At 43.3% G+C, this 24,936-nt stretch overlaps 1 protein-coding gene across 5 annotated transcripts in view; it reads left to right on the top strand.

Moving 5' to 3' along the window:
- Window positions 1–24,936, top strand: part of ABCA1 (ATP binding cassette subfamily A member 1) — a 93,600-nt gene that overhangs the window by 43,694 nt on the left and 24,970 nt on the right. For all 5 annotated transcript variants that reach the window (XM_009096082.4, XM_018920934.3, XM_018920933.3 and 2 more), the window contains exons 6-16: window positions 2,252–2,373; window positions 6,379–6,570; window positions 13,673–13,759; window positions 18,171–18,411; window positions 19,011–19,150; window positions 19,389–19,505; window positions 21,740–21,928; window positions 22,726–22,931; window positions 23,024–23,200; window positions 23,796–24,018; window positions 24,374–24,595. In XM_009096082.4, the coding sequence (XP_009094330.1) occupies window positions 2,252–2,373; window positions 6,379–6,570; window positions 13,673–13,759; window positions 18,171–18,411; window positions 19,011–19,150; window positions 19,389–19,505; window positions 21,740–21,928; window positions 22,726–22,931; window positions 23,024–23,200; window positions 23,796–24,018; window positions 24,374–24,595 (1,916 nt within the window). The remainder of the gene's footprint in view (window positions 1–2,251; window positions 2,374–6,378; window positions 6,571–13,672; window positions 13,760–18,170; window positions 18,412–19,010; window positions 19,151–19,388; window positions 19,506–21,739; window positions 21,929–22,725; window positions 22,932–23,023; window positions 23,201–23,795; window positions 24,019–24,373; window positions 24,596–24,936) is intronic.

Below are 24,936 nucleotides of genomic sequence, written 5' to 3'. Positions count from 1 at the left end.
TGAGGAAACAGAAAAGTGGAAGAATTATTGCTTGGCTACCTTTTTTTTTTTTTTTTCCATAAGGCATGTGGCCCTTTAAGAGAAGCTTGAAAAATGTCTTAAGTAGGGGCAAATTCAATGAAAAAGCTTGCAAACATCTGATCTCTGCATGCCAGTATGCCTTTAGTCAGCCCCTCCTTTGTCCATCTGACTTTCTGAACAGTTGATGATCTCACCAAAAAATAAACAAGCTGCAGAAGTGTTTAGAGATTTTGGCACACGTAGGAAGTAACCAAGGAATTGGGGTGGGGGAAGTTTTTCCTCCGCTTGCGGTGAAGCAGGGTGCTTTAGCCTCTGCTGGAAAGAGAAGGACGGTTTTATGTTATTGCAGGAGCCAGATCTTTTCCCAGCCTTTTCCCAGGCAGGGAGTGGAGGTGATGGTGGATTTTGCTAGCGGGGTTCAAGTGGGGTGTTTGCACAGCATGCTCAAAACCAGCATATTCACGAGTGGTCCTGCTGCGTGGGAGAGAGGAAGGCGAGGGAGACACTTTTGCCCCAGAGTAACCTCCGCCTTGCCTCAGCTGAGGCGGGTGATTTACTTTTTTGTGTGGAACAAAAAGGCAACAGGGAATTTGTAACTGGATATGTAGATGAAGGAGCAATGACCGTCAGTAACCCCGTGTACTTCATGCCGCAGGAGCAGAGCGCGTGGTTCCTCCCCTTGCCGGCTCCTCTGGCAGGATCAGCCTGGGAGGCAGAAGTGGCACCCGAACCACCGGGTCTCCCTGTCACCTCCGCTGGCACCCCAGTGCACACTGTACTTCTCTATGATGGGGCCCATCAGTGACAGTATCACCTGTCCAAGCTAAACCAAAGCCAACCAACAAAAATGAAAAAATAAACAAATAAACAAAAGCCCCAACAAACAGAAAAAAACCCAATCCCAAAAGCAACCCCAAAAACAAAGAAAAAAACCCCCAACCAAAACACAAAAAACCAAGCCAAATCATAAAACCCCTCCTGCATAGGAGGTGGGGGAAAAGGTTCTTAGAGCTGTCCCCTATAGGAGGGTAAGGGTACATGCCCCTAATTCTTCCATATCATTACTTTCTCTTTAGAGCTCGTTGTTTTCCACTGTTTGCTCTGGGTTGCAGCATCATGTTTCCTTAAAGTAGAAAATACAGCATGACACCTACCTAGTTGTCGTACCTCAGTCTGGAAATTGTCACTCTGGTAAATCCTATAGGACTTGGTCTCTTACCTCCTCCTGGCTTTGCTTATCACTTCTTGTTTAAGCATTATGGAGACAGAATTGTCCTCTCTCTCTCTTAAAGAAAGCAGCAACAACAAAAACCAAACCAAAACTACTAAACACTGCTCTCTGCCCCACCCCCCCCCAACCCCCAAAACAAAGAAACCAAAAACAAAAAACCAAAACAACTGGGAAAAAAAACCACAAAAAACCAAACCCATGCACAAATCCCAACAACCCAAAACAGTGTCAGCTCTGAGCATCAGCTTCTAAAGATCCAGTTTTGTAGACTTAGGTAGTGTGCTTGGATTATAATTTCCATATGGTTCCAGATGGTTTGCTGTGATGTAGGTACAAATTTGTTTTAAAATCAAGAGCTGAAACGCTGATGGCTTTAGAAGGTGAAGCACTTGGGAAGAAATATGGAAATAGGTCTGCAAATGTATTTTTTAATTCCAAGTAGCTAAGATTGTTTCCTAGATCTATGATTTGGTATCATAGCTGTGTGTCTGCATATGTCAGACTTTGAAATTAATGGTAGAGTACATCAGCTGTTAACAGAATTAACTAAAGGCTAGTAAATCCGTTAGTGGTCCATGCACCAGTGCAGTCCCATGTTCAGTAACAACACAGGGATTAAGTGCTAATGCTGTAGTAGGTTTCAGATCAAGAGAGCAACATGGTGTGCCTTGCTTCTGTGTATGTATGAGCAAATTGACCTGAAGTAATGATGTTAATGGGAGTTGGTTTTGAAAGTTGATAGCTTTTTTTTGTTGTTTGTTTGGGGTTTTGTTTGAGACCAAGACATCATGGATTGACATTTCTGAGACCTGCCAACACTGACATTTTTGAAGCCTGCCAAGTTTCAGAGCCCTTTTCCAGTAGCTCCTCTTCCTTTTGTGCTATGGTTTGTGTAATTCCCTCTCCCCTATTTATCAACTTTTCCTGTTCAGTGCTCTCATGTGAGTTTCCTTTTGGCTTTGCTGTGACCAGAATTTTGCTTGTTTTGTCATTTTCCAGACTTGAAACTTCGGGATTTCCTGATTGACAATGAGACATTTTCTGACTTCCTCCATCATAATGTGTCCATGCCATCATCTGCTGTAGAGGAGCTATTGGATGCAGGGGTCAACCTCCATCAGGTAAAGAATACTTTCAACTCCTAACATAATGTTTATCTATTGTTTGTTTAACTGTAGTGCCAAGATCCACAGTGCTGGACCCCTCTGTGCTAGGTGCTGTAGAAACACAGAGGAAAATGTTTTCCCTGCTTCTGTCTTCCCTCTTGCCCTCAATTTACTGTCTTATTTGATTTTAAGCTGTAAAAGGACACTGGGAACATAAGTAAATGTTTTGACCTGTATAAGAGAATAGTACCCCCAGGCTAAACTGAATTTCTTCCTTCTTTTTTTTTTTTTTTTTTTTTTAATGGAAGTAAAACATTAATTAAGCTGCTAGCACTGTTCTGACTGTTTTCAGCCCCTCAGCTTGGACTGGAGCAGGGTTTCTAGGTCTTGCTCTGCCTTACATTCCTGTGCAGCAGAAGGAGCTCTACTTTTAGGTATGTGGCCAATGCATTAAGACAGACACATTGTAAATTACGTAGTACAAGAGCTGTGCTATCCTGAGTGCTCCATGATTGCAGTCATAAACATAGTGAGTGGTGACAGCGGGCTAGAGCCCCTTCATGCTATTGCTGTCTGTCTTTGTCAAGCTTGTAACATGTTTTTTGCTAGGCTTGATGAATTAGTCCACCAGCATCCTTTCTAAACCAGAAGTCAGAACAGACTTCAAAGGAAGACCCAGGCTTCTCTTGAAAGAATGCAAAAGATGGTATGCAGAAGGAGGAGGAAATCCATTTTGATCCTCAACTCCATATCAGACCTCTTCATTGAAGTGGAATGGATTAGTTGTCCTTTTAGTCTTTGTGTCTTTGTTTTCCTGTAGTTACAGATGCTGTACTTCTTTGCACACATTGTCTTGTTCTTCAGTGAATTCTTTCAAGCCATCTGTTTTGGTGCAGTTTGATAAGTTATCCTACAAGTTACAGATACATTCTACTAAAAAGATGTAAAGCAGAGAAAAAATTCTTACCCATTTTAGGCTACAAGCTTCATTTTACTTGAAAATAATTAGATTAAGACAGAATCATACTATAGAGGGTAACTGGAAGACTGCAGCAACAGCATTCTTTATCATTCTCCCTAAGTTATTGGAGAGGCAGAAAAATTTTCCAATGGGCAAAAGCCGCAAAAAACCTCACTATACATTGCGTGACTGCCATGCTGTATTGGTTGTATATAGAAATGGAAGGAGGAAAAAAACTTAGCTTTTATATGCATAATGTGTCTGACAGGTGATGAAAGACTGGTCAGTCACCTTATTCTTTCTTGAATGCTTCAGGCTGTGCTTTTGTGTAATTCTTGAGCTGATTCTGCTAAAGCACTGGGAGTGATGCTGTTAAGTCATAACAGCTTTCTGTGCTTAGGGATGGCAAGAAGAGCTAATCTGAGCACCAGGTCATTAAGCTGAGGAGGATAGCAGTGGCCCACCAAATTTTCTGTGAGCACTTTTCTAATACAGATGGTAACTAGAGATACAGACCTCTCCCTTCCTGCAGAATGACTTTATCTGACTCACAAAATGGAAGTCTTTGATTTTGCTGGAGATCTGGTTTGGAGATCTGACCTCACTGCTGGGCTGCCAAGTGACTTCAGTATTAATAGGCAGTATTTGTTAGGTCTCTGAATGAGTGGGTCACAGCTTCATTCAGAAGTCATGTAGTAAAAGGGCCTATCCAGAGTACGCCAACCTTTCACAGCAAATACAACCTGCTTCTGCTGTCTGGTGTCCTGGGGTTGTTCAGTGAGGCCAGAAGTTATGCTCACCAACAAGTAAGGAACTGAGGTTTCCTAGGAGATGGGACTGTTCACTGGTGTTACTGTAATGACAGCACTCCAGCATGTCCAGCAGGGTTGTGTATCTAGCATACTGAAATTAGTGCAAACAGATCAAAGTGACTGAAGCCTTGTCTTGATGGGCATGTTGCCTTCTGGGGCTGAGTGGCTCAGCCTCGTGTTTTTCCAGTCATGGCAGGTGTGCTCAGAAGGGTGTGGGATTTGGAAGGTGCCTGGGTCAGCAGTGGGCAGGCAGCTGTGTAATCAAGCCTGGTATACTGCTGTTGTCCAGGTGTGGCCAGACAGCTCTTGTGTGGCTTGGAGGTGGGAATAGGTCATGTCCCTCTAAAAAGTTGAAGGCACAGTGAGGTCCTGGGCCAGTGCAGCAGCATGATGACTGTCAATGAAGAGTAAATAGTAATGTCCAGTGCATATTCTGCTTGGACCCAATCTCTGTTTCATGAGGCAGGAAAAGTCCCAAGGAGAGAATAATATGACATGTTAAGGACAGAACAATTACCTATGACTACTTTCAGGCATGACCTGGCATTTTGAGAGTCATTAGGGGTCTAAACCTGTCATTTAAGATGTTTTTTTGCCTGCTGAAGACACCATGGGTTCAGATGACTGCAAGTGGGTAGAGAATTTGCTGACTTGGTGAGACTGAGTACTTCAGGATGGATAGGTAGAATGTTTTTTCTAAGGTCTCATGCTATGGACCTCAGTGCTTGAAAAGGGCAGCTTCTCACCAAAAGAGCCTAAAATCTGGGTGAAAAAGGTGGACATTTTCAGAATGGTGGAAGGTTGATCACCTTCAGTTTTTGGGGGTGAACACTGAGGCACTGGGAGACACTGGTTTTTCTATATGCCCACCCAGGGAAGCTTGTTCTGGGAGTGTTATTTCAGTGCCCCACAACTATCTCCTTTACAGCATGGCTATAACGCTGGTAGTAGTATCTCTTCTGGCAAGAAAAAAAGCACCCCAAATTTTCAAAAGCTAAGTCTTTTTGATGTGAGAGCTGTGTGGCATTGAAAGACTTGATTTTTGGCATATGGATACAGACCAAAGTTAAACGTTTGAATGAGTATTGCATTAAAAATCCCTTCTCTCTCCTGTCAGTTCCTTTTGGTTGTTTCCTGAATGTTTTTCCCCCAAATTGTGCCATACCCCTTTGGTTTTGACAGACAAAAAATTTCAGACTTACCAGCCTGGTTCAGGAGCTGCTAACTCTTCTGGAATGTAGATCAATCCTCTTTAGTTGTTGTAAGTTGGGCAATGCACACTGGGTCTTATGAAACGACAGAAAGAAGAAATTAAGTATACAGCTGTTGTTACCTTTGCATTTACAATAAAATGGTTCCATCTGTCTAGCCCCAAGGCAAACAAAAGTTTCTTTCCACTAGTAGTAGACTCTGGATTTTTCCTTGTTTATCACCTTTGAGAGCTTTTTGGCATGGACTTTGTTGTTTGGCAAACATGAAGCTGTAACTGACCTTATTAAAAGAATTTGTTTATCAGGTCTGAGACAGTCTGGTGATAACTCAGAGGGATTTTATCAATTTTGTTAATAAGGTGGTTGCATGTGGATTAGGTAACATTATTGACAAGGAAACCATTACCTTAAGAAAAATATGCCTGTGAAGGAAGACTCTAGGATCTTATCTCATTTGTGGCAGCCAGTAAGATAACTTTTTTTTTTTTTGCTGATACATTATCTGCTCAAAATCACTGCAAAACATTTGTCTCAGCAGTTAGTGAGTAGATATTTCAGAGTTAAGGGAGATGATTCTGAATCATTACTGCATAGAAAATGTGGCTGGCAGATATGTCTAAGTAGTTTGGGACATAGGTCTTTTGCCCTTCACATAGATTTGCCAGACTTGTGTCTGGTCACAAGCCTTGTTTTTTTCTCTGTGGCTTATTTCCCAGAAGACTGAATGTTAGGCAATGCATGTACCCTTGATTGGAGGAAATGGTTGCTGTGGAGGACAGGATCACGGCTGCATATTTGCGGGAGAGTGAAGAGGGACCTGCCTCTCCCAGGACTTCTCTCCCATGTTCTCAGCAGGGAAGGGTTTTTCTTGGAACTGAGTTGCATATGAATCAGGGCTACTCAACCTGTCGAGAAGAATGCCCCCTCACCTCTATCTGGAAACGTTATGAATGGCTTGCTTTGTCTGAGCAATAACCAATTTTTATGTTGAAGCCTTAGATGAAGGCAGGCTTACATGCTTTTCCCATTTTCATAGGTCATTGTGTCTGGTTATCGAATGCGACTGAGAGATCTCTGCAATAGCTCAACATCGTCTGAATTTCTAATGATCCAAAATCAGACAGCAGCCATGGACTCTGAAGCCTTCATTTGCACCTTGTCAAAGGAAAAACTCCATGCAGCCGAGCAAACCTTCCATGCTAACCTGAATCCTTTGAAGCCTCTTCAGGTGAGTTCACTGGCTGCACCAGTGTGAGTCATTGACACAGTGGCGTTTTCCATGCCTTTCAGTCTAGAAACTCATCCCTGCATTTCCAGAACTGCCTAGAGGCAGTTAGAAAGGAGAAGGATGGTTGCTGTTTGTCATGGGAGCATGAACAACATGCTTCTTCCTGTCATTTTTATCCTTCCTGTTCAGTCTGCTACTTGCACAGCATAAGTGTGTGTGGTCTGCAGTTCAGTTTGTCAAGAGGAAGGTCTTTATGCTGCACAGTAACAAACAGGCTCTTGGTTGTCCCTGTGTTCTAGTCAAATGTTGTATCTTGGCTGGAATGAGTCCAAATATAACCCTAGCTTGTGCTGAGTGGTAAAATTACTGCCCTCCACCCTTACCATGGGGCCACTGAGTACAGAAGCTTCTAGCCACTGACAGGCCACAACCTTTAAGATGGTTTAAATAATATGAAGCAGAGTCAAGTTTTAAAGTCCTATTTTAAAAATCAACCAATGGAATGGGTATTGGGGGAGTAATTAATTGAATTTCAAGAAAACACATTATTTATGGGAGACTAGAGTAGACTTGGATGTAGGAAAATCCAATAATGTTTTGCTACAGATCTTCAATATCTGTTAAGATATGAAAGTCTGAGGAATTCAGTGTTGGAAATGACAGCAGAGTGAAGACAGGACCACAGAACCAACTCTGTTACCCATGAAAACAAATATTCTTTTGTCTGCTCTGTGAGATTTCAGATTTGATGAGCCTTTCAGTACTCAAAGTCATGTACCACTTGCTTGGCTTTGTCCCCAGTCAGAGAGAGTCATTATCAAGCACTGGAATCATATTTCTCTCCTGCTCAATATGAAGCAGTCAGTGACTTCTCTCCACAGCTCATCTTCTGTTTGCCACGTGTCCTCCATCTGCACTTGGTCATTGCTGCTGGAAGAGCAAGACAACCCATAAGCAATAATCGATGGGGTGTCAGTACTAAAATTGTAACAGAGATGAGCTGTTTGGAGAGGTCTCACTATAACTTGTTGCTGGTCTTCAGTTGTGTATGTATATGCACATATATACATAATTAACTTTAAACCATTCAAGGAATTCTGGGGTCTGAGGGGGCTGAAACTAGCCAGCTATTGTACCACTCAGAACTGGTTTTCTGGGCCCTGTGGAGACTCTTGCTTTTCTTATTTATGGAAGCTTCTGCAGCTTAGCTGACAGAAGCAGGTTCTGAGGGTCTGTGCTCTTAGCTCTATATTGTTTGTTGGTGAAAGGAAGCACTCATATGCCACTTTGTGCCTCTTTGCAACAGCAGTATAGATTTAAGACATTATGTGCAGTTTTGGGGGGCTTCTGAGAAGCTAGCTCATGATCTTGTCTTTAAAAAAGCTGGAATCCAGAAGTCAGCAGTTCTAAACCTGCTGTGCCTTGTTGTCTGGTAAAGGTCTGCAGTTTTCCTCAGAAAATGTCACAGTGGATCTGGTAGTTAAGCTGCGGTAATGCATCAGTGAGTGAAACAAAAACTAGCTGGTTTCGATGTGGCAGACAAAATGGATAAATTCACTGTAGGATCACAGCCAACACATTTGAAACTTAGTGTCTTTAGAGGCTAAAATGTGCCCTGACCTGCAGTAACATCCTTGAACAAAGAGGGAACTTTCTGCTCATGAACAAAGGAGGCTTTTGACACAGCTTATTGAAGGCACCCTGTGTCAAATCTTGGACATGCCCACTGAAGATAGCATGCTCTGTATCTACTACAGAGTCTGTAAACCAATGCCAGCAATTTGTCAAGATTTTAATTTTTTTTCTGAGTCCCTTTGAGGTACTTCACAGCAAGGCATTCCAGTAAGCAAAGTAAGGGCCAAGTGAAATTGCAGGTGCAACAGCAATTTGGAGACAGGTTTTTAGCTTGTGTAATTGGACATGGGCTTCACTGATTGCACTATGTTGTGATTTATGGAGAGGCAGCATCTTAGTACAAGAAGGTTAATACAAGGGCTTGCAACTGTGTGCAAGAACTCTGTAAATTCAACACTACGGGCCTGAATTGTAAACTGAAAATTTATGCCTCTCTGATATCTGGGCAGTTAAGTGGCTATGGTTTCTTGAAATGTCTTAATAGGTAAGACTTAGCCTGACATCCACCTGCTTATTTTTTTCCCTCTTCATTCCTGTTTGTTATTCCCTCTGCAAGATGGTGCAGTAAATTTCATCATGGAATTGATCCAGATTAAAAGTGGTTGACCTTATTGTATGTTTACACAAATATTTATGCTAAAACATGAAGGGGAGAGTGCAAGATTTAGCACCCTATGATCAGGGAGTGAGTGTGTGGGCTGAGACTCTGGTGATAACACTCAGTTCTGCTGGCTTAAAATGTGTGTTCATTTGCAGCCTCAAGGAAATGCTCAGTGTTCTGAGTAGCTCTCAAAAATGCAGTAATTACTAGCAAATTATGGACAGATCAAGGTTTTAAAAAAATAAATTGAAGTGCATGCATGATAAAGTGCATGAGCTCTAAATGTCACAGCACTGTTTTTATAAAAAGAAAGGAATAAACATTTTACATACCTGCTCCTCATTTCTACACAGAGCACCTTTGAGTGTTGCCCGAAGGGCAGTGATACAGTTAAAACATATACAATAAAATTTCACACTAGGATTCTAGCTCTGTCACTGTTCTTTTGTATTGGGTGAATTTATCCTGTTCTGTAGAATGCAAAAACAAAGCCAAGCACATGGAGGTATGGTAGGGAGGTTAAAGTCTGTGTCCTTACTCTTTTTCATGTAAGAACCCACTAGAGGCAGGCTGTTCAGATCAAAACCCAGCAAAAAATGATCACCCAGAAAATCTGGGTGTGATCATGGGGCACCAGGGTGGAGGATCAACTTTCCTTCTTCTGAGTGTCCACTCCACTAGATGGAAAAAGTGTTTAAAAAAAGTCCCTGTTACATGGCCCATGTCTTAATTGGCATCCATTTTCTGAAGCCTTTTGACAACAATACTATAGGATGTAGCACATAGCTTGTTGTACAAGCTCCTTGTGGACACATCATCTCTTCATGAGGCTTGCCTTGCACTGGCTGAGTGAGACTGAGGCAGGAGAAGCTGGTTTGAGAACAATAGCAAAGCATATGACTGCATATTACATATCATTGCATGCATGCAAATTTGCTTCCTGGCTTTTTCCTTGTGGTAGGCCAGCACTTGTCCCATAGAGGAACTATGCAGTTTGGGAAAGGCTAACAAGAGCAATGGCAGTAAGTTCCCAGCCATTACCCCACAGTCCAATGGGACATTTCTGACTGTCTTAATATCACAGAAGTACCTGTTTGTATATCCCTCTGCAAATCTCCCCAGTTTTGAATGTGATTTGGTGGGGGAAGGTTAAAAGATAATTCAGATTGCTCCTGTGGGATTTCATCTCTTAGATAGCACTGCCTAATAAGGGCTTTGCCCTACTCGATTCCAGTGGTATGGATTTGTAATAAGCCATAAATATGCTGTGGCTTTTCTACAACAGTGGTCCTTGAAAGGCTGTGGATGAGCACATGAAAATCCAATTGTTTCTTTCTCCCTCTGTAATATGGGTGGTATTTTGTCAAATGGTTAGCATGAACTAAGCATTCGATAATAAATGCATTACAGTAGAAAAATGGATTTTAGAAAAGGTCTTCTAATGTAAATAAGTGCTGCAACTGAATTCATAGCTTTCCTTGGTCTTATGAGAGTGTTTTCAGTCAAGCACAATGACATCATCCTTTAAAGCAGCAGTGGTTTGAGACTTCCACTCTCAGGAAACAAGAGCAGAAGCTTAATGCACGTGATTTTTCTGCAGAGGCCAGTGGAAAGTTTCTGGTAAGACCAGTATAAAGTTGTAATAACTATTTCAAAGCAAATGTGGCAGAGTTATCTTCATTAAAGAGAAACAATCAGCTGTATGATGCAGACTGAATTTTGGCTGAATGTTTTGACTTCCCAGCACTTTAAACCCATGCATTCTCATATATGTTAAATCATATTTGCCCATCCCCCCTAAGTCTCATGTGAATTTATTCAAGGCTTGTCCTTCAACTCTAGCCATCTCAAGTATTTGTCACTAGAGTAAATCTTGTAGCATGCCCATACAAGTACACAGAGCCACCCCCAGTGCACTCTTTACTTCAAGAGTATTATGATGTTGGATGCCCCAAAAGACAAATTTAGTGACTTGCTAGCCACTACCAGAGTAGTTGTAGAGGGCAATTGTGTTCAAAACCTGCTAGACATTTGTCTTTCTACAGTGTGCCTAGAACAGACAGGTGATGTTTTTGCAGCACATTACCAGTAAATGAGTCATTGCCCTCCCCAGCCCCTAGATGTAGTGCGGGTATCTGCTTAAGACAGTCCCACAGTAGGAACAGTCTTCCTGGGTATGCTCTGGATCTAGAGGTTTCTTATTAATGTAATTAATTAACTACTTAGTGAGTCACTACAAAGATACATATGACAGGGAAATCAATGACATGTTCATCTGTTCAAAGAAGACTGGCCCTTGTGACTGATCTTTTGTTATTTTCTCTGGTCATGACTTATGAGAGGCTTCCTGAGTGGGCTTTGAGGTTCAAGAAGTGGTAGAGAGAGTAAAATTTCCTCCATAATAACGGTACTATTGCAAGATCTGGTGAGAAATGATCTTGAAGTGGTATTAATTTGTTAGGGAAGAAAGTTCAGGGTGCTGTGGTATGAAAGGATAGATGGGTATTCCTCACATTTCAGAGGAAGGTTTGCAAGCTCCTTGAATCACCTAAGATGTATGATGTCAGGCAAAAGTGCTGTTAGGTTCAGTGTCCTTGACTGATAATCCAGCAGTGGCCCTTAATGGAGGCGTGTGAAAGGATGCAGCCACTGGGCAAGCACTTAACATTTTTCTAGTGTAATGTCCTATTCTTCAGTAGCTTGCAACCCAGACTTTCTCATGTGCTGTTGGGATCTTGTTTAATAGCATTTGGTAAGATTTTTATGTACACTTAGTTCTTGAAAGTCTTTCTCAAGCTCACAATGCTTTCAGCATTGTGTAGACTCTACTGATTTTTTTTTTCTGTTTCAACAAAATTGCATATGCAGAAGCTCCTTTGGCTTTCTTTTAAACTGATAATTTCACTGGAAGTTTTCTAGCTCTGTATGATGAGGCACAGAAGGCAATCGTCCCACTTCCATTCCCCATCCCACTTGTAAGTCTTCAGACCTTTGTCATAACCTCTGTTTGTCCTTACACATCCTACTGGAAGAACTGGAGTTTATTGTTCTTCCTTCAAATACCGTTATTACCTTGAATCATGGCCTTTGTCTGTACCTGAGCTCCTTCAGAGATGGAGACCCCAAAATTGCACATAGTACTTGAGAACCAGGATTGCATTCTGGATTTATGTTGATGCTGGTCTGTTTTATCACTGTATTTCTAAGATGTCTCTTTTTGAGTGGCATTAGCTAATTCAGGGCCATACAAGGGGTATCTTAAGGTAAAACTGTCTTTCCCCTATGTACTTTACTTTGCAGTGCTGAATTTTCTCTGACGCTTTTTAACAGTGTGTCAGTAGGAGGATGTTCACTAATCCTTTGCAATTGGGTTTTGACTTTTTACTGTTCTGAACCAATTAGTATCTTCAGAAAACTTTTCCTCATCCACCCTGTCCCTGAATCACCTCTGAATGCAGTGAACACAAATCTGTGTGGAGATTGATGAAAATATATATGGAGCTGAACAAACACATCTCTTGTTATGCATGAACCTGGAACTTTCTAACTATCTTACTGCCAGAGTTGTAGTCTGAGCAGATAAGTAGCTTTGATATTTGCTTGCTAAATTTCTTTAAATATATTTTGAAGGTCTGAGCCTGTGGGATATTTAATTGCTTTTCTCCTAAATGATATGTTTTTATTTATCCAAACCTTAAGGGCTGCATTTAGTAGAGATCCATAGAGGTTAGAGAATCCTCCCTGATTTTGCAACTGGCTTTGGAGCAAAAACTAACTGTGCATTCAGAAAATTAGTTTTAAACATCCCAGTACTTCAGCAGAACAGTGCCCATTTACCATAGCTGGCACTGACCAGGTCTTACTCATCTCCAGCAGATCAAGCAGAACAAATTAAAACCTCCAGGCTTTGTTTCCAGAAATTGCCCCAGGAAAGATATAAAAAGATATGTGCTAAAATCAAGGGCCTTGGCTGCTCACCTGTGCGTTGAAGTAACTTATTATGCTTTCAAATGCTGCTATGAGCTACCAATATGAAATCTGAGGAGTTTGTTTTCATCTTCATTCCCTTGAAACAAGGATTGTGCCCAAATGTTTTCCATGCAAGATAATCCAGATATGTGAATGAAAGGGAAAAAGAACCCCACAGACTGAACTCCAGGCCACCAGTTACATGTAGAGCAATTGGAAACAAGGAGTTGTCTTCAATGTAACTGCCTGCTAGAGCAAACAGTTTCCTGAAAGCTATGCCTTCCACTTCTGGAAGCCTGTCAGTCTTGCTCTTTGGTGACAGTGCATGCCAGCTATTTCCTGGAAGCTGTTTGTTTTAAAATACACGCTTGGTTTGGATTAAGTATATCAAGGCCTGAATAGAAGGACTTTAGTGATCATCTGCATTGCAGTAGGGAGTCCTTTGTATTTGAGTATCTTTGTGTAGTCTCACTGAAAACTTGTACCCACCAAATTATCTTTTTCTCTGCTGTACTGACTTTGCATTCCCTTCTTAGCGCTGGCTTGCGGGATTTCATGTGCTGTCCTGTAGACTGTTGTCTTGCTTGTTTGGTGTGTGTTTGTTTTGCTGGAATGCGAGTCATCCTTTGCATAGTAAATGTATGTGCATGCATTTAACATTTTGTTGGTATGGTTCTGATTATGGCAACTGTGTAGAAGAGAAAGGAGTGATCCTATCACATTGCAGGATGCAGAAGCCCTTGGTATTTTAAGTTCAACATTACACAGAAAGTCAGCTCCATCTTCCCCACCAATGTAAACGGTCCTAACTGCTCTATGCAAGAATGTTTACAAGAGTTTAATTTCTTCATTTGTGCTTTGCAGTAACTTCTGGTTTCCTTTTCTCTCTTCCTGCAGAGACAACTTTCTTTCAATTCCTCCTTGTGGGATCTGTCAGAAACTGTGGAAACTTTGAGAGAGAGCTTTGGGAAGCTTGTTAAAGAGGTAAGAAGAGCCTTTGTGTCAGGAGAACACATCACTGTGGTTGTTATCTTAGCCTGTGATCAAGTACAAGAAGCAACTTATAGTCAAATCCCTGCCTTCTTTTGAAACTTTTCCCCATCCTACAGCTGTTTTCCCTGTGTGCAGGCAGCATGCACTTCGCAACTTCTTGGCACTTCAAGTTACAAATACCATAACAGGAATTAGGACATTTTCTGTATCTCAGCAGCGGCACAGCGGTGCCGTAGTACATCTGCTGCCAGGTAGTGCCTTGCAAACTATGTATTGAGGCTTTCCTTTCTATTTTTTCCCATCTAGTTGCCAACCCACATCAGGGTTATTAATTGGTTGTATCTACTGGGTTTCCTGTGCAGTGAGGGTATAGCATGTGGAAAAGATTCTGTGGCTGTTATAATTTAAATTAGTAGCAGTAAACTACTGTTTCCTCTTTATCTATCTTGCTTTTTGGGCCAGAGATTGTTTTCTAGTCTTGTGGGGCACTCAGCACAATGACATCACAACACTAAAAAAACCCAGTGATTTGCACAGTCAAATTGACCTTCTAAAGATTGCAAGTATTTGTTTTTGCAGGTGAAATGATGGATTAAGAAAAAAAGTCTGCGTACCTAAGTTTGAATCAGAAGTCCAAATCTGGGGGGGTAGGGGGTGTGTGTTGAGCCAGAAACTTATCCTAGTTTTTTTGTCTGGCTCTGACTTTGAAGTGCTGCTGTTAGTCAAAAACATTCTCTCACTGGAGCAGAAATCACAACCATCTAAGCTAAACAGTGCCGCCGCCTCCATCTAAGCTAAACAATGCCACCGCCTCCTCCTCCCTTTGCAGTCTTCCGTCTTTGCATCAGAGTGAGAGAGCTCTGCGCCGTGAACGGCAGTAACCTCTGGGAGCATGCACAAGAGCGGGTCACTCCAGGTTAGCCTGTGCCTCACTCCCACGGAGGGGCAGCTGCCGGGAGCCTGCGCCGTGCCAGCCAACAATTCCTGGCAAGCACCCCTCCCTGAGTCCTACAACCTGCTGCGCAGTTCCCTTCACATTGAAATTGATATGATTCCAGGATCAGCTTCAGTTAGGATCATGGAAGAGCTTTTGCTGCTAGCAGGGAGGCTGCCCTTCAGAGTTTGACTACAGCTGTTTCCTGTTACGTCATTTAAGCTTGGCTTTTCTTCTTGTCTGGGATAAAAATAATTGAAACCACGTGATACTCAGTTTGCTGATGTGGCCGAAAATGTCCCAGGGTAACGTGCCTTTTGCTTGGCAGCTGTTTTGGGCATGACTACCTTTTATTCTGCCCTGCTGTGCAAACAAAGGCAGCATTTTGCTCTGTGTACAGCATGAGCTGCTCCAGATGGCTTGACCGAAAGTTACTTCTTATTGTCTGTCAGGCAGATTTCTGTGTGAAAAGGAGGGACTTGCTCCCTTGTTTCAAAGGGGAGCAGCTTGAGGGGGTGGAGAGAACTATTGTTTGTGCCATGTCTAGGAGCCTTTCTAGCAGGGAATTTTAATTAGAAAATGGTCTGAACAAAATATTTGTCTTGAAGTATAGGGATTGATTGGATCTGTGTCCTTGGACTCTTTAAATCAACTTTTAGGAGGGCAGATTAAACACCCAGAGCAAGGAAAACTATTTAGATACACTTAGGGAGCCAGGTCTGATGTCTGGAAGAAGAAATAGCTTAGTAACCCTTCACATTTGACATATTTACTTCTAGAGGAGTAAAAAGATCAGCTCTGCATGTAAATTGCGAAGATGCTGGTACCAAAATTGAAACAAAGTTCCTTGCTCAAGCTGTTTCAAAATAATTTGTAGAAATGTGTTCTCAAATGCAATCCCTCTTTAAGATGGTTGGTACTTCATATGTTCATGGGAATTATCTGCACTTTCTATTTAAGTACCTTTGCTTATCATGTTAGGGAGTTTATGGTACTTTAGCTGAAGCAGCTGCCTTTTTGCTGAGCAAAAATGAGCTCTTTTAGCTAAGATACCAAAAACTCCCTGAGGCATCCCTGTGAATTGCACAGACAAATTGTCACACCTGAAATGCAGTCTTGGTCTTTTGGGTGAGGAATCATCAAATCCAAACATCTGCATGAACATATGTAGCAAACAAAACTGGTTGTGTGACAGTTTTCATTCATGTTCCATGATGCTGGTGTCCTGTAGGTCACCATGAACCTGGAGCCAGGTTGAGTGACACCAGGCTGCAGGCAAAGGCACCAGTGAGTAGCAGGGAAATGAAAGTACACTCAAATCAGTCAATTGGACATTTGTACTCAGACTTTTGCTGTTGTCACAGCTGTCTTGTGTTATATCAGTGTGTCATGTGCTCTTAGCCATCTGAAAATAGAGGCTCCTTGTGTAGGTGACACGTAGTAGAATTTTTCTCCAGATGTTGGCACATCTAAAACATGCACAGATGGGTCATACAAAGGGTCAGGTTTACTTCCCAGTGTAAGACCCAAGAGTCTTAAGTGTGCTTTCCTTGGGTGAACTTGGATTGGTTGTTCCAGCACACTTGTGCTTTCAGCATTGTTGCTGGCTGGCTTTACTGGCTGTCTTTACCAGCTGTCTTAGACTTGGATTATCTGCATTTATTTAAACAGAGGTGGTAGACCAATGCACTGTGAACAAAAGTGGCAGATGGTCTTTGACTCTCTTAATGTCTCTGAAAGCAGGGCAGGTGGAGCACAGCATTTGAAGTTGTTTCTGAGATGCAGTTGACGAGCAGTTACAAATAGGCATCTCAGCAGCTCTGCTAACCCTGTTAAGAGGACGTGCCTGTTCTGGACAACACAGTAAGAATATCCAAGTTAATGTCACCTGATATTTCAGCAGGAGTCAAGAAATGAGATAAAATTCTAGAAAGCTCTTAAAAAGGGATAGAGAACCAGCTGTAGAATTTTACCATGATACTATACAAAACTCTTTGATAAGGAACACAGATCTAGGTTTGTGTTCTCTGAAAAGGGATAGCATAACTAGAATGAAGTTCAGAGAAGGCCACTTAGGACATTGAGAAATATAATGGCTTTCACAAAAGGAACAAGGGAATAGGCTCAGGCTGTTCAGCTTGCAAAAGAGATGAGTTGGGGATATGACAAAGACCTATATAGTTGAGTGGCGCATGAAGAAGAGATAGGAATTGAATACTCACTGCCTCTTGCAATAAAAACAAAAAAACACATGAGACCAAATGGAGCTAACCACAGCCAGATAAGGAGAGAGAAGAGGTTCTTTCCTGTGACATTGGATGTTAAATACTTGCAGATGTTCTAAATTTTAGGAGTTTTCCATGGAAGAAAATAATTATGGGTTAGGAAACAGAAGTTCTCTGAGGTGCAAATAAATGGAAGCTGGAAGGTTACTTGAGGAAGTACCCTAGATTCTTGCCTTTGTCTTATTTCTTCTTAACATCTGCTTATTTTCACCATCAAAGAGATGGTGTTCTGACAACTCAAGATAGCAGGTCTGAAAGCAACAACCCAGTGTAGCATGAAACTAGTGCTCATGCAGGTGGGTTACTTTTCCTATTGTGGTGAGCTTGGCCATGCCTGAGTATGGCAGCCTTAATGCAGTGAATATCTCAAGCTGAGGACAGGGTGCTTTTGTCATGATACATTGCAGGCATATTGTCTGGCTTATGCCACTCAAATGAGTCTGGAGGTACTAATTGTTCTGGCTGGTTGAATGTTGTCACCTCGGGCCTGGTGTCAGGTCAGCTGGCCAGCAGAAGGCGCTCCTTGCAGTGATTGACTGTTTGCAAAGCTTATGCTGTGGTTCAGGCTCCTGGCTGCAACAGGGCTTGTTTTCAAAGATATTCTGAGAATGGTGTTGACAATGGGGCAAGGAGTTTCTGGGGCAGGAATGAGTGATGTGATGCCAGTCTGGGAGGTCAGACTGGCTACCTGGTGTAAATCAGTAGAGGTTGGGTGGAGTTGTGCCAGGTGACACTGTCATGGCCTGTGGCTCATCCAGTTTGTCACCCACAAGCTGCAGTCACTTGGTGTTGTTCCTTTAATTCCTATTCTGACTCCATGTACCCCACCCCACCTGTCCTTGTGAGGGTACTCCACTGGAATTTAAGCCATTGTGCAACTAGGAGGACAAGCAGCTTCCATGTTAGAGGGCAGGGAGGCCAGGAACCACCCACAGCACTGGAGTAGAAAACTCAGGAGTAAAGAACTTTGCAAGGATATATTCCAAGTACTTGCCCAGAAGAGACTTCCATTGTGGTGGTGAGGAATTGTTTTCCCTATTCTTCCTCTTGATGTTGTGTTCAAAGTGATTCTCATCTGTTGAAAAATCTGTTCAGTGGTTTGAAGGTGCATGGAGAGAACTTCTCCTTTTACTAATTCTGTTCAATACTTGCTTCCATTCTTTTCTCTACCCTTCCCTTCCAGCTGCTGAGCATGAAGAGCTGGAGTGACATGAGGCAAGAGGTGATGTTCCTGACCAATGTGAACGCCTCAAACTCCTCTACGCAGATCTATCAGGCTGTGTCACGCATCGTGTGTGGCCATCCTGAAGGTGGAGGGCTCAAAATTAAATCCCTCAACTGGTATGAGGATAACAATTACAAAGCACTGTTTGGAGGCAACAGCACTGAGGATGATGTGATTAACTTCTATGATAACTCCACAAGTAAGTGTAACAGTGGCATGGTCTGAGGTCCCATCTACTTCATGATTGTCATTGCTAGTGTTTTCCAAACTTCCACAGATGAAAGTAGGTGTTCCTGAGGGACATATTCACATCTGTTTCAGAAAGGCATATTGTCCTGCATATGCCCTTAAGGAAATATTGTCCTGCATATGCCCTTAAGGCCAATAAGTTATTAACTAGTCTCCCAAGGACCTGCTACCTACCTACCTACTGTGTAGAGTATACAGAAAGCTGTGCAGTGGATCTGCTTTAGTGGGAGAGGGAGCACAGTCACATGCAGCCTCTGGAAATCTGACCTTTTACGAACAAATTTTGTTTGTGCCATTCATTGGGGTTGTGGGAGTGCTGCAGAAATAGTACTGTGGCTCTTAGTGTTGGAGGTTACCTGATTGCTCCTTGTTCACTGGGCAGATTGTGCAGGCTTGGGCTAAAAGCTGCTTTTTGTGGAGCTTTGCAGTAATGGAGGGGGTTCGTGTCTGAAAAATGCTTTGCTTTCAGCTTTGTTTGTTCTTGAAGCTCTATGCCTTCTGCAGTTGTCACTGTGCTGTCCAGCCACTCACCTTTGTGCTCTTCTTCAGCGCCCTACTGCAATGAGCTCATGAAGAATCTGGAATCCAGCCCGCTTTCCAGGATTATCTGGAGGGCTTTGAAACCCTTGCTTATTGGGAAGATCTTGTACACTCCAGATACGCCAGCTGTAAGGAAGGTCATGTCTGAGGTAACTCTAGCCCTGTCCTCTGATAATGTAGCATTAGCTGTGTCCTCTAGCTGTGCAGCTGATCCTCTCTAGTTAAATTGGACCCAAACACAAGCCTAGAAAGGATTGCCTGCAAAAGCACAGCCTCCCTAATCTCTCACCTCCCATGCACTTACTGTTGAAGGCTCAATACACCCTCTCAGCTCATGATGGTCTCTGCCAGCTTTTGGAAATAACCTTCCTCTCCTCTTTCTGACAGGTGAACAGGACATTCCAGGAGCTGGGTGTGTTTCGTGACCTCGGGGGAATGTGGGAGGAGATAAGCCCAAAGATTTGGACATTTATGGAAAGTAGTCAGGAAATGGATCTCATTCGGGTCAGTATGCTGTCCTTGCCAGAACCACTGCTGTTGTTTTTTGCAATAACTGGTGAAATATTTATTTTAAATGGTGCTTCAGTGCTGAATTGGGCAGATAAATACTATGAATGGGACCCCTTCTTGAAAGAGATCTTGATTGTACTGAGCTTGCATTATGCTTGGCATTCCTTCCTTCACCCAACAGTCTCCTGCAAACAGGAGCAGTGCACATTTAACACCCAATTCTAATCTGCCTCTGTTGGAAAATGTACTGTATTGTCAGTAGTGTTGCCCTAATGTGTCATGAGCATGTCACCATGGGTTCTTGGGTGCAGCTCTGAGGGGTGGATCTTTGCACCCTGTGGCGATGTCTTTAGGAGTACAGTGATATAAAACTAAAAGTTAGTTTTTTCCCTCTATCAAAAAAGAGAGGGACCACTGTAGAGAAGTTTTTCCAGCTGTCTCTGCAACATGGTTGGGTGTCACAGTGCACCATCTTGTGTACAGAGACCTCCCCAGGTCATATAAACCTTGAAATTCATTCCTTTTTTACCCCAGTGTCATGCTCTGCTGAATAATCATGTGACATGGCCTGTTGTACTTCTCCATCAACACGGCATACTAGAGCGCCAGAGACAGTTGAACAGATCGTTACAAAGCTCAGGCAGAAAGTAGATCCAAAACATTGATTTGCAGTGATGTTCTCTGGAAAGTGAATGTTGCTTCTATTATTTTTTTATAATTTTACTGAGCCCTGGGCTTTTATGGTTTTATATTTTATGTTGCTTATTAATGCTGTTGCCTCTGGTAGTTAATTCTTGATCTTCCCAGCAATCTGGTCTTTTCTGTACCAGTGTAGTTACAGCAGTCTCTTTGTTGTCACCTGTTTACATTCACACAAGCAGGAGTACTTCATTGTCAGTGCCTTGGCAGCTCCAAGGGAGCATCTCCTGCCATGTTTCTGGGTTGACTGGCCATCACCACTCAACTTTCTGGGTTGTACAATCTGTGTGGCATATTTCTTCCTGCTGAGGGAGAGGAAAGTGCTTTGCTTTCCCATCCGTGCCACTTCTAGCTTGATGCTAATGTGCCTGTGAACTTCAGGCAAGGCAGCAATGTGTCCCTAGGATTAAGGAGCTTTAATGTTGGACTTAAAAAAGATGAGGTTGAGCCATTTCCCTGCACACATGGTAGCAGAAGTTAACCATGGAGACCAAATGAGAAGAGAGCAGAACACATCTGATTCCTGTGTGCTTGGATTTCCTTTTTGTATGTTTTCCTTTGGTAGCATGGTCTGTTCTGTTTTTCCAGTTTGCAAATGTTTTTTTGTATCTGTGTGACCCACTACTTTCTGGTTTGCTGGTAACAGCAGAGTATGGGGAAGCTCTTTACCTCTCTTCTATTTTTGTTGTGGCAAAAAAATCCACTTCCTGTTCTTAATCATGAGGATTTTTTCAGTTTTTGCTCTTGTGCAGGTTTTTCTTTTTATCTCCCTGACTTCAGTACAACTATGTAATTTACAGATTTTGTTCCCTTCCTGCCTGGCCTTAAATTGTTTGCCCAGTGAACTGGTTTTGTGCTTCAGTGCATTTGTGCTGGGCATTGTGCATACAGTAGCCTGTCCTCAAAAATCTAGCAGTTAAACCAGGTGAAGAAAGCACTGTCTCAGACAGGAGGACAAAGGCAGGAAGGACATCATGGCTGTACAGGGCTGCTTCAGCCAGCCCTGGTGGCGCAAAAGCAAAATACAAAAATCACCTGGCCTCTGGTGCTGGTATTTCTGCTAGGCACAGTGACTGTTTAGCCTTCAGCCATGCCTCAATTGCTCTCCATCCCAGCCAGGAGGTGAGATTCTTCTGGCAGAAGTGAGCAGAGCTAGGCACAAGTATTGGACAAATGCATTTCTGCTGAGCTAGTATCTCTCTCTTCCCTGGTTTGCCTGTGTGGGGTGCAGAGCTGTACATGGCTCTCTGCTGCCCTCTCCCTGGGAGAGGGGTTGGCAGGACAGGGAGGCAGGCAGGCAGCCTGCAAAGCACATCAATATGGTGTAGCTGTACCGAGGGAGGCACATCCCTCTCAAAGGGAAGGTGAAGGGCAGGACACCACTGTACTGATCCTCTCAGTATGACAGAGGGCTTCTACCTGCACCTTCTTAACAGCTGTTTTTGTTGTAGTTCTTGACTTCGTTATGAGAGAGGAATCTAACATTGCTTCTCACAACTATTTCTTCTTTGAAAACAAAACACCTGCAGACTTTGCTGAAAGGCAGAGCCCTCTGGGACCTGCACTTGCCAGCTTCCAACTGGACAGTAGAGGATGTTGCCCGTTTCCTGTCAAACCGTCCAGAGGACTTTCAGACAGAAAATGGCTCTGTGTACACCTGGGTGGATGCCTTCAATGAGACAGACCGGGCTATCCAGACCATCTCCCGCTTCATGGAGGTGAGATACTGTTAGTGTGGGCAAGGTGCTGGGGGAGAGCAGCAGCTTGATCTCCACTCATGCAACTGAGTGTTCTGAAAAGGGAAGATAGATATTCTTCCATCAATTTTTTGGATACAACCAGGATGTAGGAATCTAACTGTAGGCCTTGTTCTTGAAGTTTTTGCTTTCGTCACTGCATGTGGTTTACTGCCCTTCTATTACTGACTGAAAGCTGCTGCTGTCTCCAGCAGTGTAGCAGTTAATACTTCAGTCTAGGGTTTAGCTGGGGGCTGTGGTAAAGCTAGCAGCTGCTTCAAACTGAGGGAACAAAATTAGTTCTGCTTTTTGCCTCATCAGCTTGGGAGATGAGTGCAAACAGAAACAGGCCAGAGCCTGTTTGGGGCCTGATCCAAAACCTTCAGATCTCTCCACTGATGTTTAGAGGCTTTGAATCAGATTTGATTTATTGGTAACAGACAAAATAAGACTATTTATGGAAGTTGATATTTGGATGAAATCCTGTAGGTAATACTGCAGTGCTAGCTAACCTCTTGTACAGAAAATGGCTTTGCTGGGGTATTTCTCAGTGAGATATGTTTGACTGGAAGGTGACTGTCAAGCAGGAAGCAGTGGCAACTCTTGCAACTTGCTGGGCTACAACAAACCATTGCAAAATAGTCTGATGCTGTTGTCTTTTTTCTTGGGCATGACATTACCATTACATTCTCTTCTTTCCCTCCACCCCACAACTAAACAAAGTACATTATAATTTGGCAGTGTATCCCATAAATGCTTCCAATTCTGTCCCTGTCTAGTGTGTCAACCTGGACAAACTGGAGCCTGTGCCCACAGAAGTCCGTCTCATTAACAAGTCCTTGGAACTTCTGGATGAAAGGAGGTTCTGGGCTGGCATAGTCTTCACTGAAATAGCTCCTGACAGCACAGACCTCCCTCAACATGTGAAATACAAGATACGCATGGACATTGATAATGTGGAAAGGACCAACAAGATCAAGGATGGGTGAGCCCTGACATCCTGCCTTATGATCAGTTTCTTACAAAGGATGGGGTGAGGAAAATTTCTAATGGAAAGATCTTATTCCCTTGGTGCAGGTACTGGGATCCTGGTCCCCGTGCTGACCCCTTTGAGGACATGCGCTATGTCTGGGGAGGCTTTGTCTACCTGCAGGATGTGATAGAACAGGCCATCATCAGGGTTCAGACAGGCACAGAGAAGAAGACAGGAGTTTATGTGCAGCAGATGCCCTACCCATGTTACGTGGATGACATGTATGTATGCAGGTTGCTTCAGAAGCTCCCAGGAGGAGGAGCTTAGGAGGCATGGGCTTTTGTCATTCCTCAGGCATGGTTTTTGTCCCTATTAATGGTGAGGAGGCAATCTCCATAGCGTTCCTAATCCCTAGAATTAAGGCACCCACACGGAGGAATTTAGAATATGTAATGACTTGCAAAGTCCTGCCCAGGAGAGTACCGGAGTTGAACATACACAGTACCTTCCTGAGGTGTGACCATATCTCCACTCCTGAAGTGAAAATAGCACTGGGGAAAAAAACAGACAGATAGGCACAGGGAGGGGAAAGAGGGCAATTGAGAGTAGTCCCCAGGCAAGGCAACTCTTTGCACCCACTGTTCCACTGAGTGGCAGTTGCAGCTTCAGCTCCCACTCCTAACTGGTGATATGCTCTAAACCCATCCACCTCACCTCATGGTGAGACAAGGATCCTGTGTCAGGCTTTGCACATCAACTGCTTTGTGCAGTGAAGCCTTAGGTGTCACCATGCTCTGATAGCCCTTGAAGTGGTATCTGAAGTTGCAGTAATGTTTCTCACTCGGATCTCCTGGCCCCTTTCTTTCATTTTCTCAGATTTCTGCGTGTCATGAGCCGCTCCATGCCTCTCTTCATGACACTAGCTTGGATCTACTCAGTGGCTGTGATAATTAAGGGCATTGTGTATGAGAAGGAAGCTCGGCTCAAAGAAACAATGAGGATCATGGGCCTTGACAATGGCATCCTTTGGTTGAGCTGGTTCATTAGCAGCCTTGTCCCTCTCCTGATGAGTGCAGGACTGCTGGTGCTGATCCTGAAGGTGAGTTGCCTGGTTTGGCCTGTGGCAGCAGACTCCAGAGCCTTTAGAGTCTGCTAAGCAGTGGTCGGCACTGACACACTGGGGAGGAGTTCGTGGGTGTGTGTTGACCAGTCACTTTTTGAGAACAGAATTCTGAAACAACAGGACTGTGTGGCTGAAAATAGAAGGAGGGAATGTTGTAGACTCAGTTCTGTTAAGAAAGATGCCTCTGGTACTGCCTCACTTCTGGGAAGGCTGTTGTGCAAATTGCAGGAAACCCTGCCTCTGCTGAGCAGCAGCTCTGCAGAGCTGCTTATAACAGAGGTACCTTGGAGAGCCCTTTCAAAATCTCATACACTTATTGTTCTCCTGCCAGATGGGGAATCTGCTGCCCTACAGTGATCCTAGTGTGGTGTTCATTTTCCTCTCAATCTTTGGCGTTGTGACCATCCTCCAGTGCTTCCTCATCAGCACTGTGTTCTCCAGGGCCAACCTGGCAGCTGCCTGTGGGGGCATTGTCTACTTCACACTGTACCTGCCTTATGTGCTGTGCGTTGCCTGGCAGGACCACATCAGCTTCTCACTCAAGCTTTTTGCGGTGAGTCTTGGTGAAACTTTCCTGGGCACTGTGATGCCACCAGTATGGGACTCAGCAGCTGGACACTGTTACAAGGGGGAAGTGGCAATGGGAGGTTAATTTTTGGTGTAAAAGTCTTCAGGGTTGGGCTTGATAAAGTGGTTTACTGAACCTGGTAGAAGCTGCTGGGAGAGTTTTGTTTGCTTTGGTAGAAGAAGTAATGCAGCTGGACTAAGCTGCCTTGATCTCTGCATGTTGTCATACTGTACAACCAGACATGCAGGCTGAAGGAACCACCTGCCTTTCCTCTGCACAGCACTTCTTACCTGTCTGAAGAGGGTGACTGTTAGCAACCTGTTCCC

Source organism: Serinus canaria, chromosome Z (assembly GCF_022539315.1).
Source record: "Serinus canaria isolate serCan28SL12 chromosome Z, serCan2020, whole genome shotgun sequence".
NCBI lineage: Eukaryota > Metazoa > Chordata > Aves > Passeriformes > Fringillidae > Serinus > Serinus canaria.
Note: the sequence above shows the minus strand (reverse complement) of the source record. Positions and strands in the feature narration are given on the sequence as shown.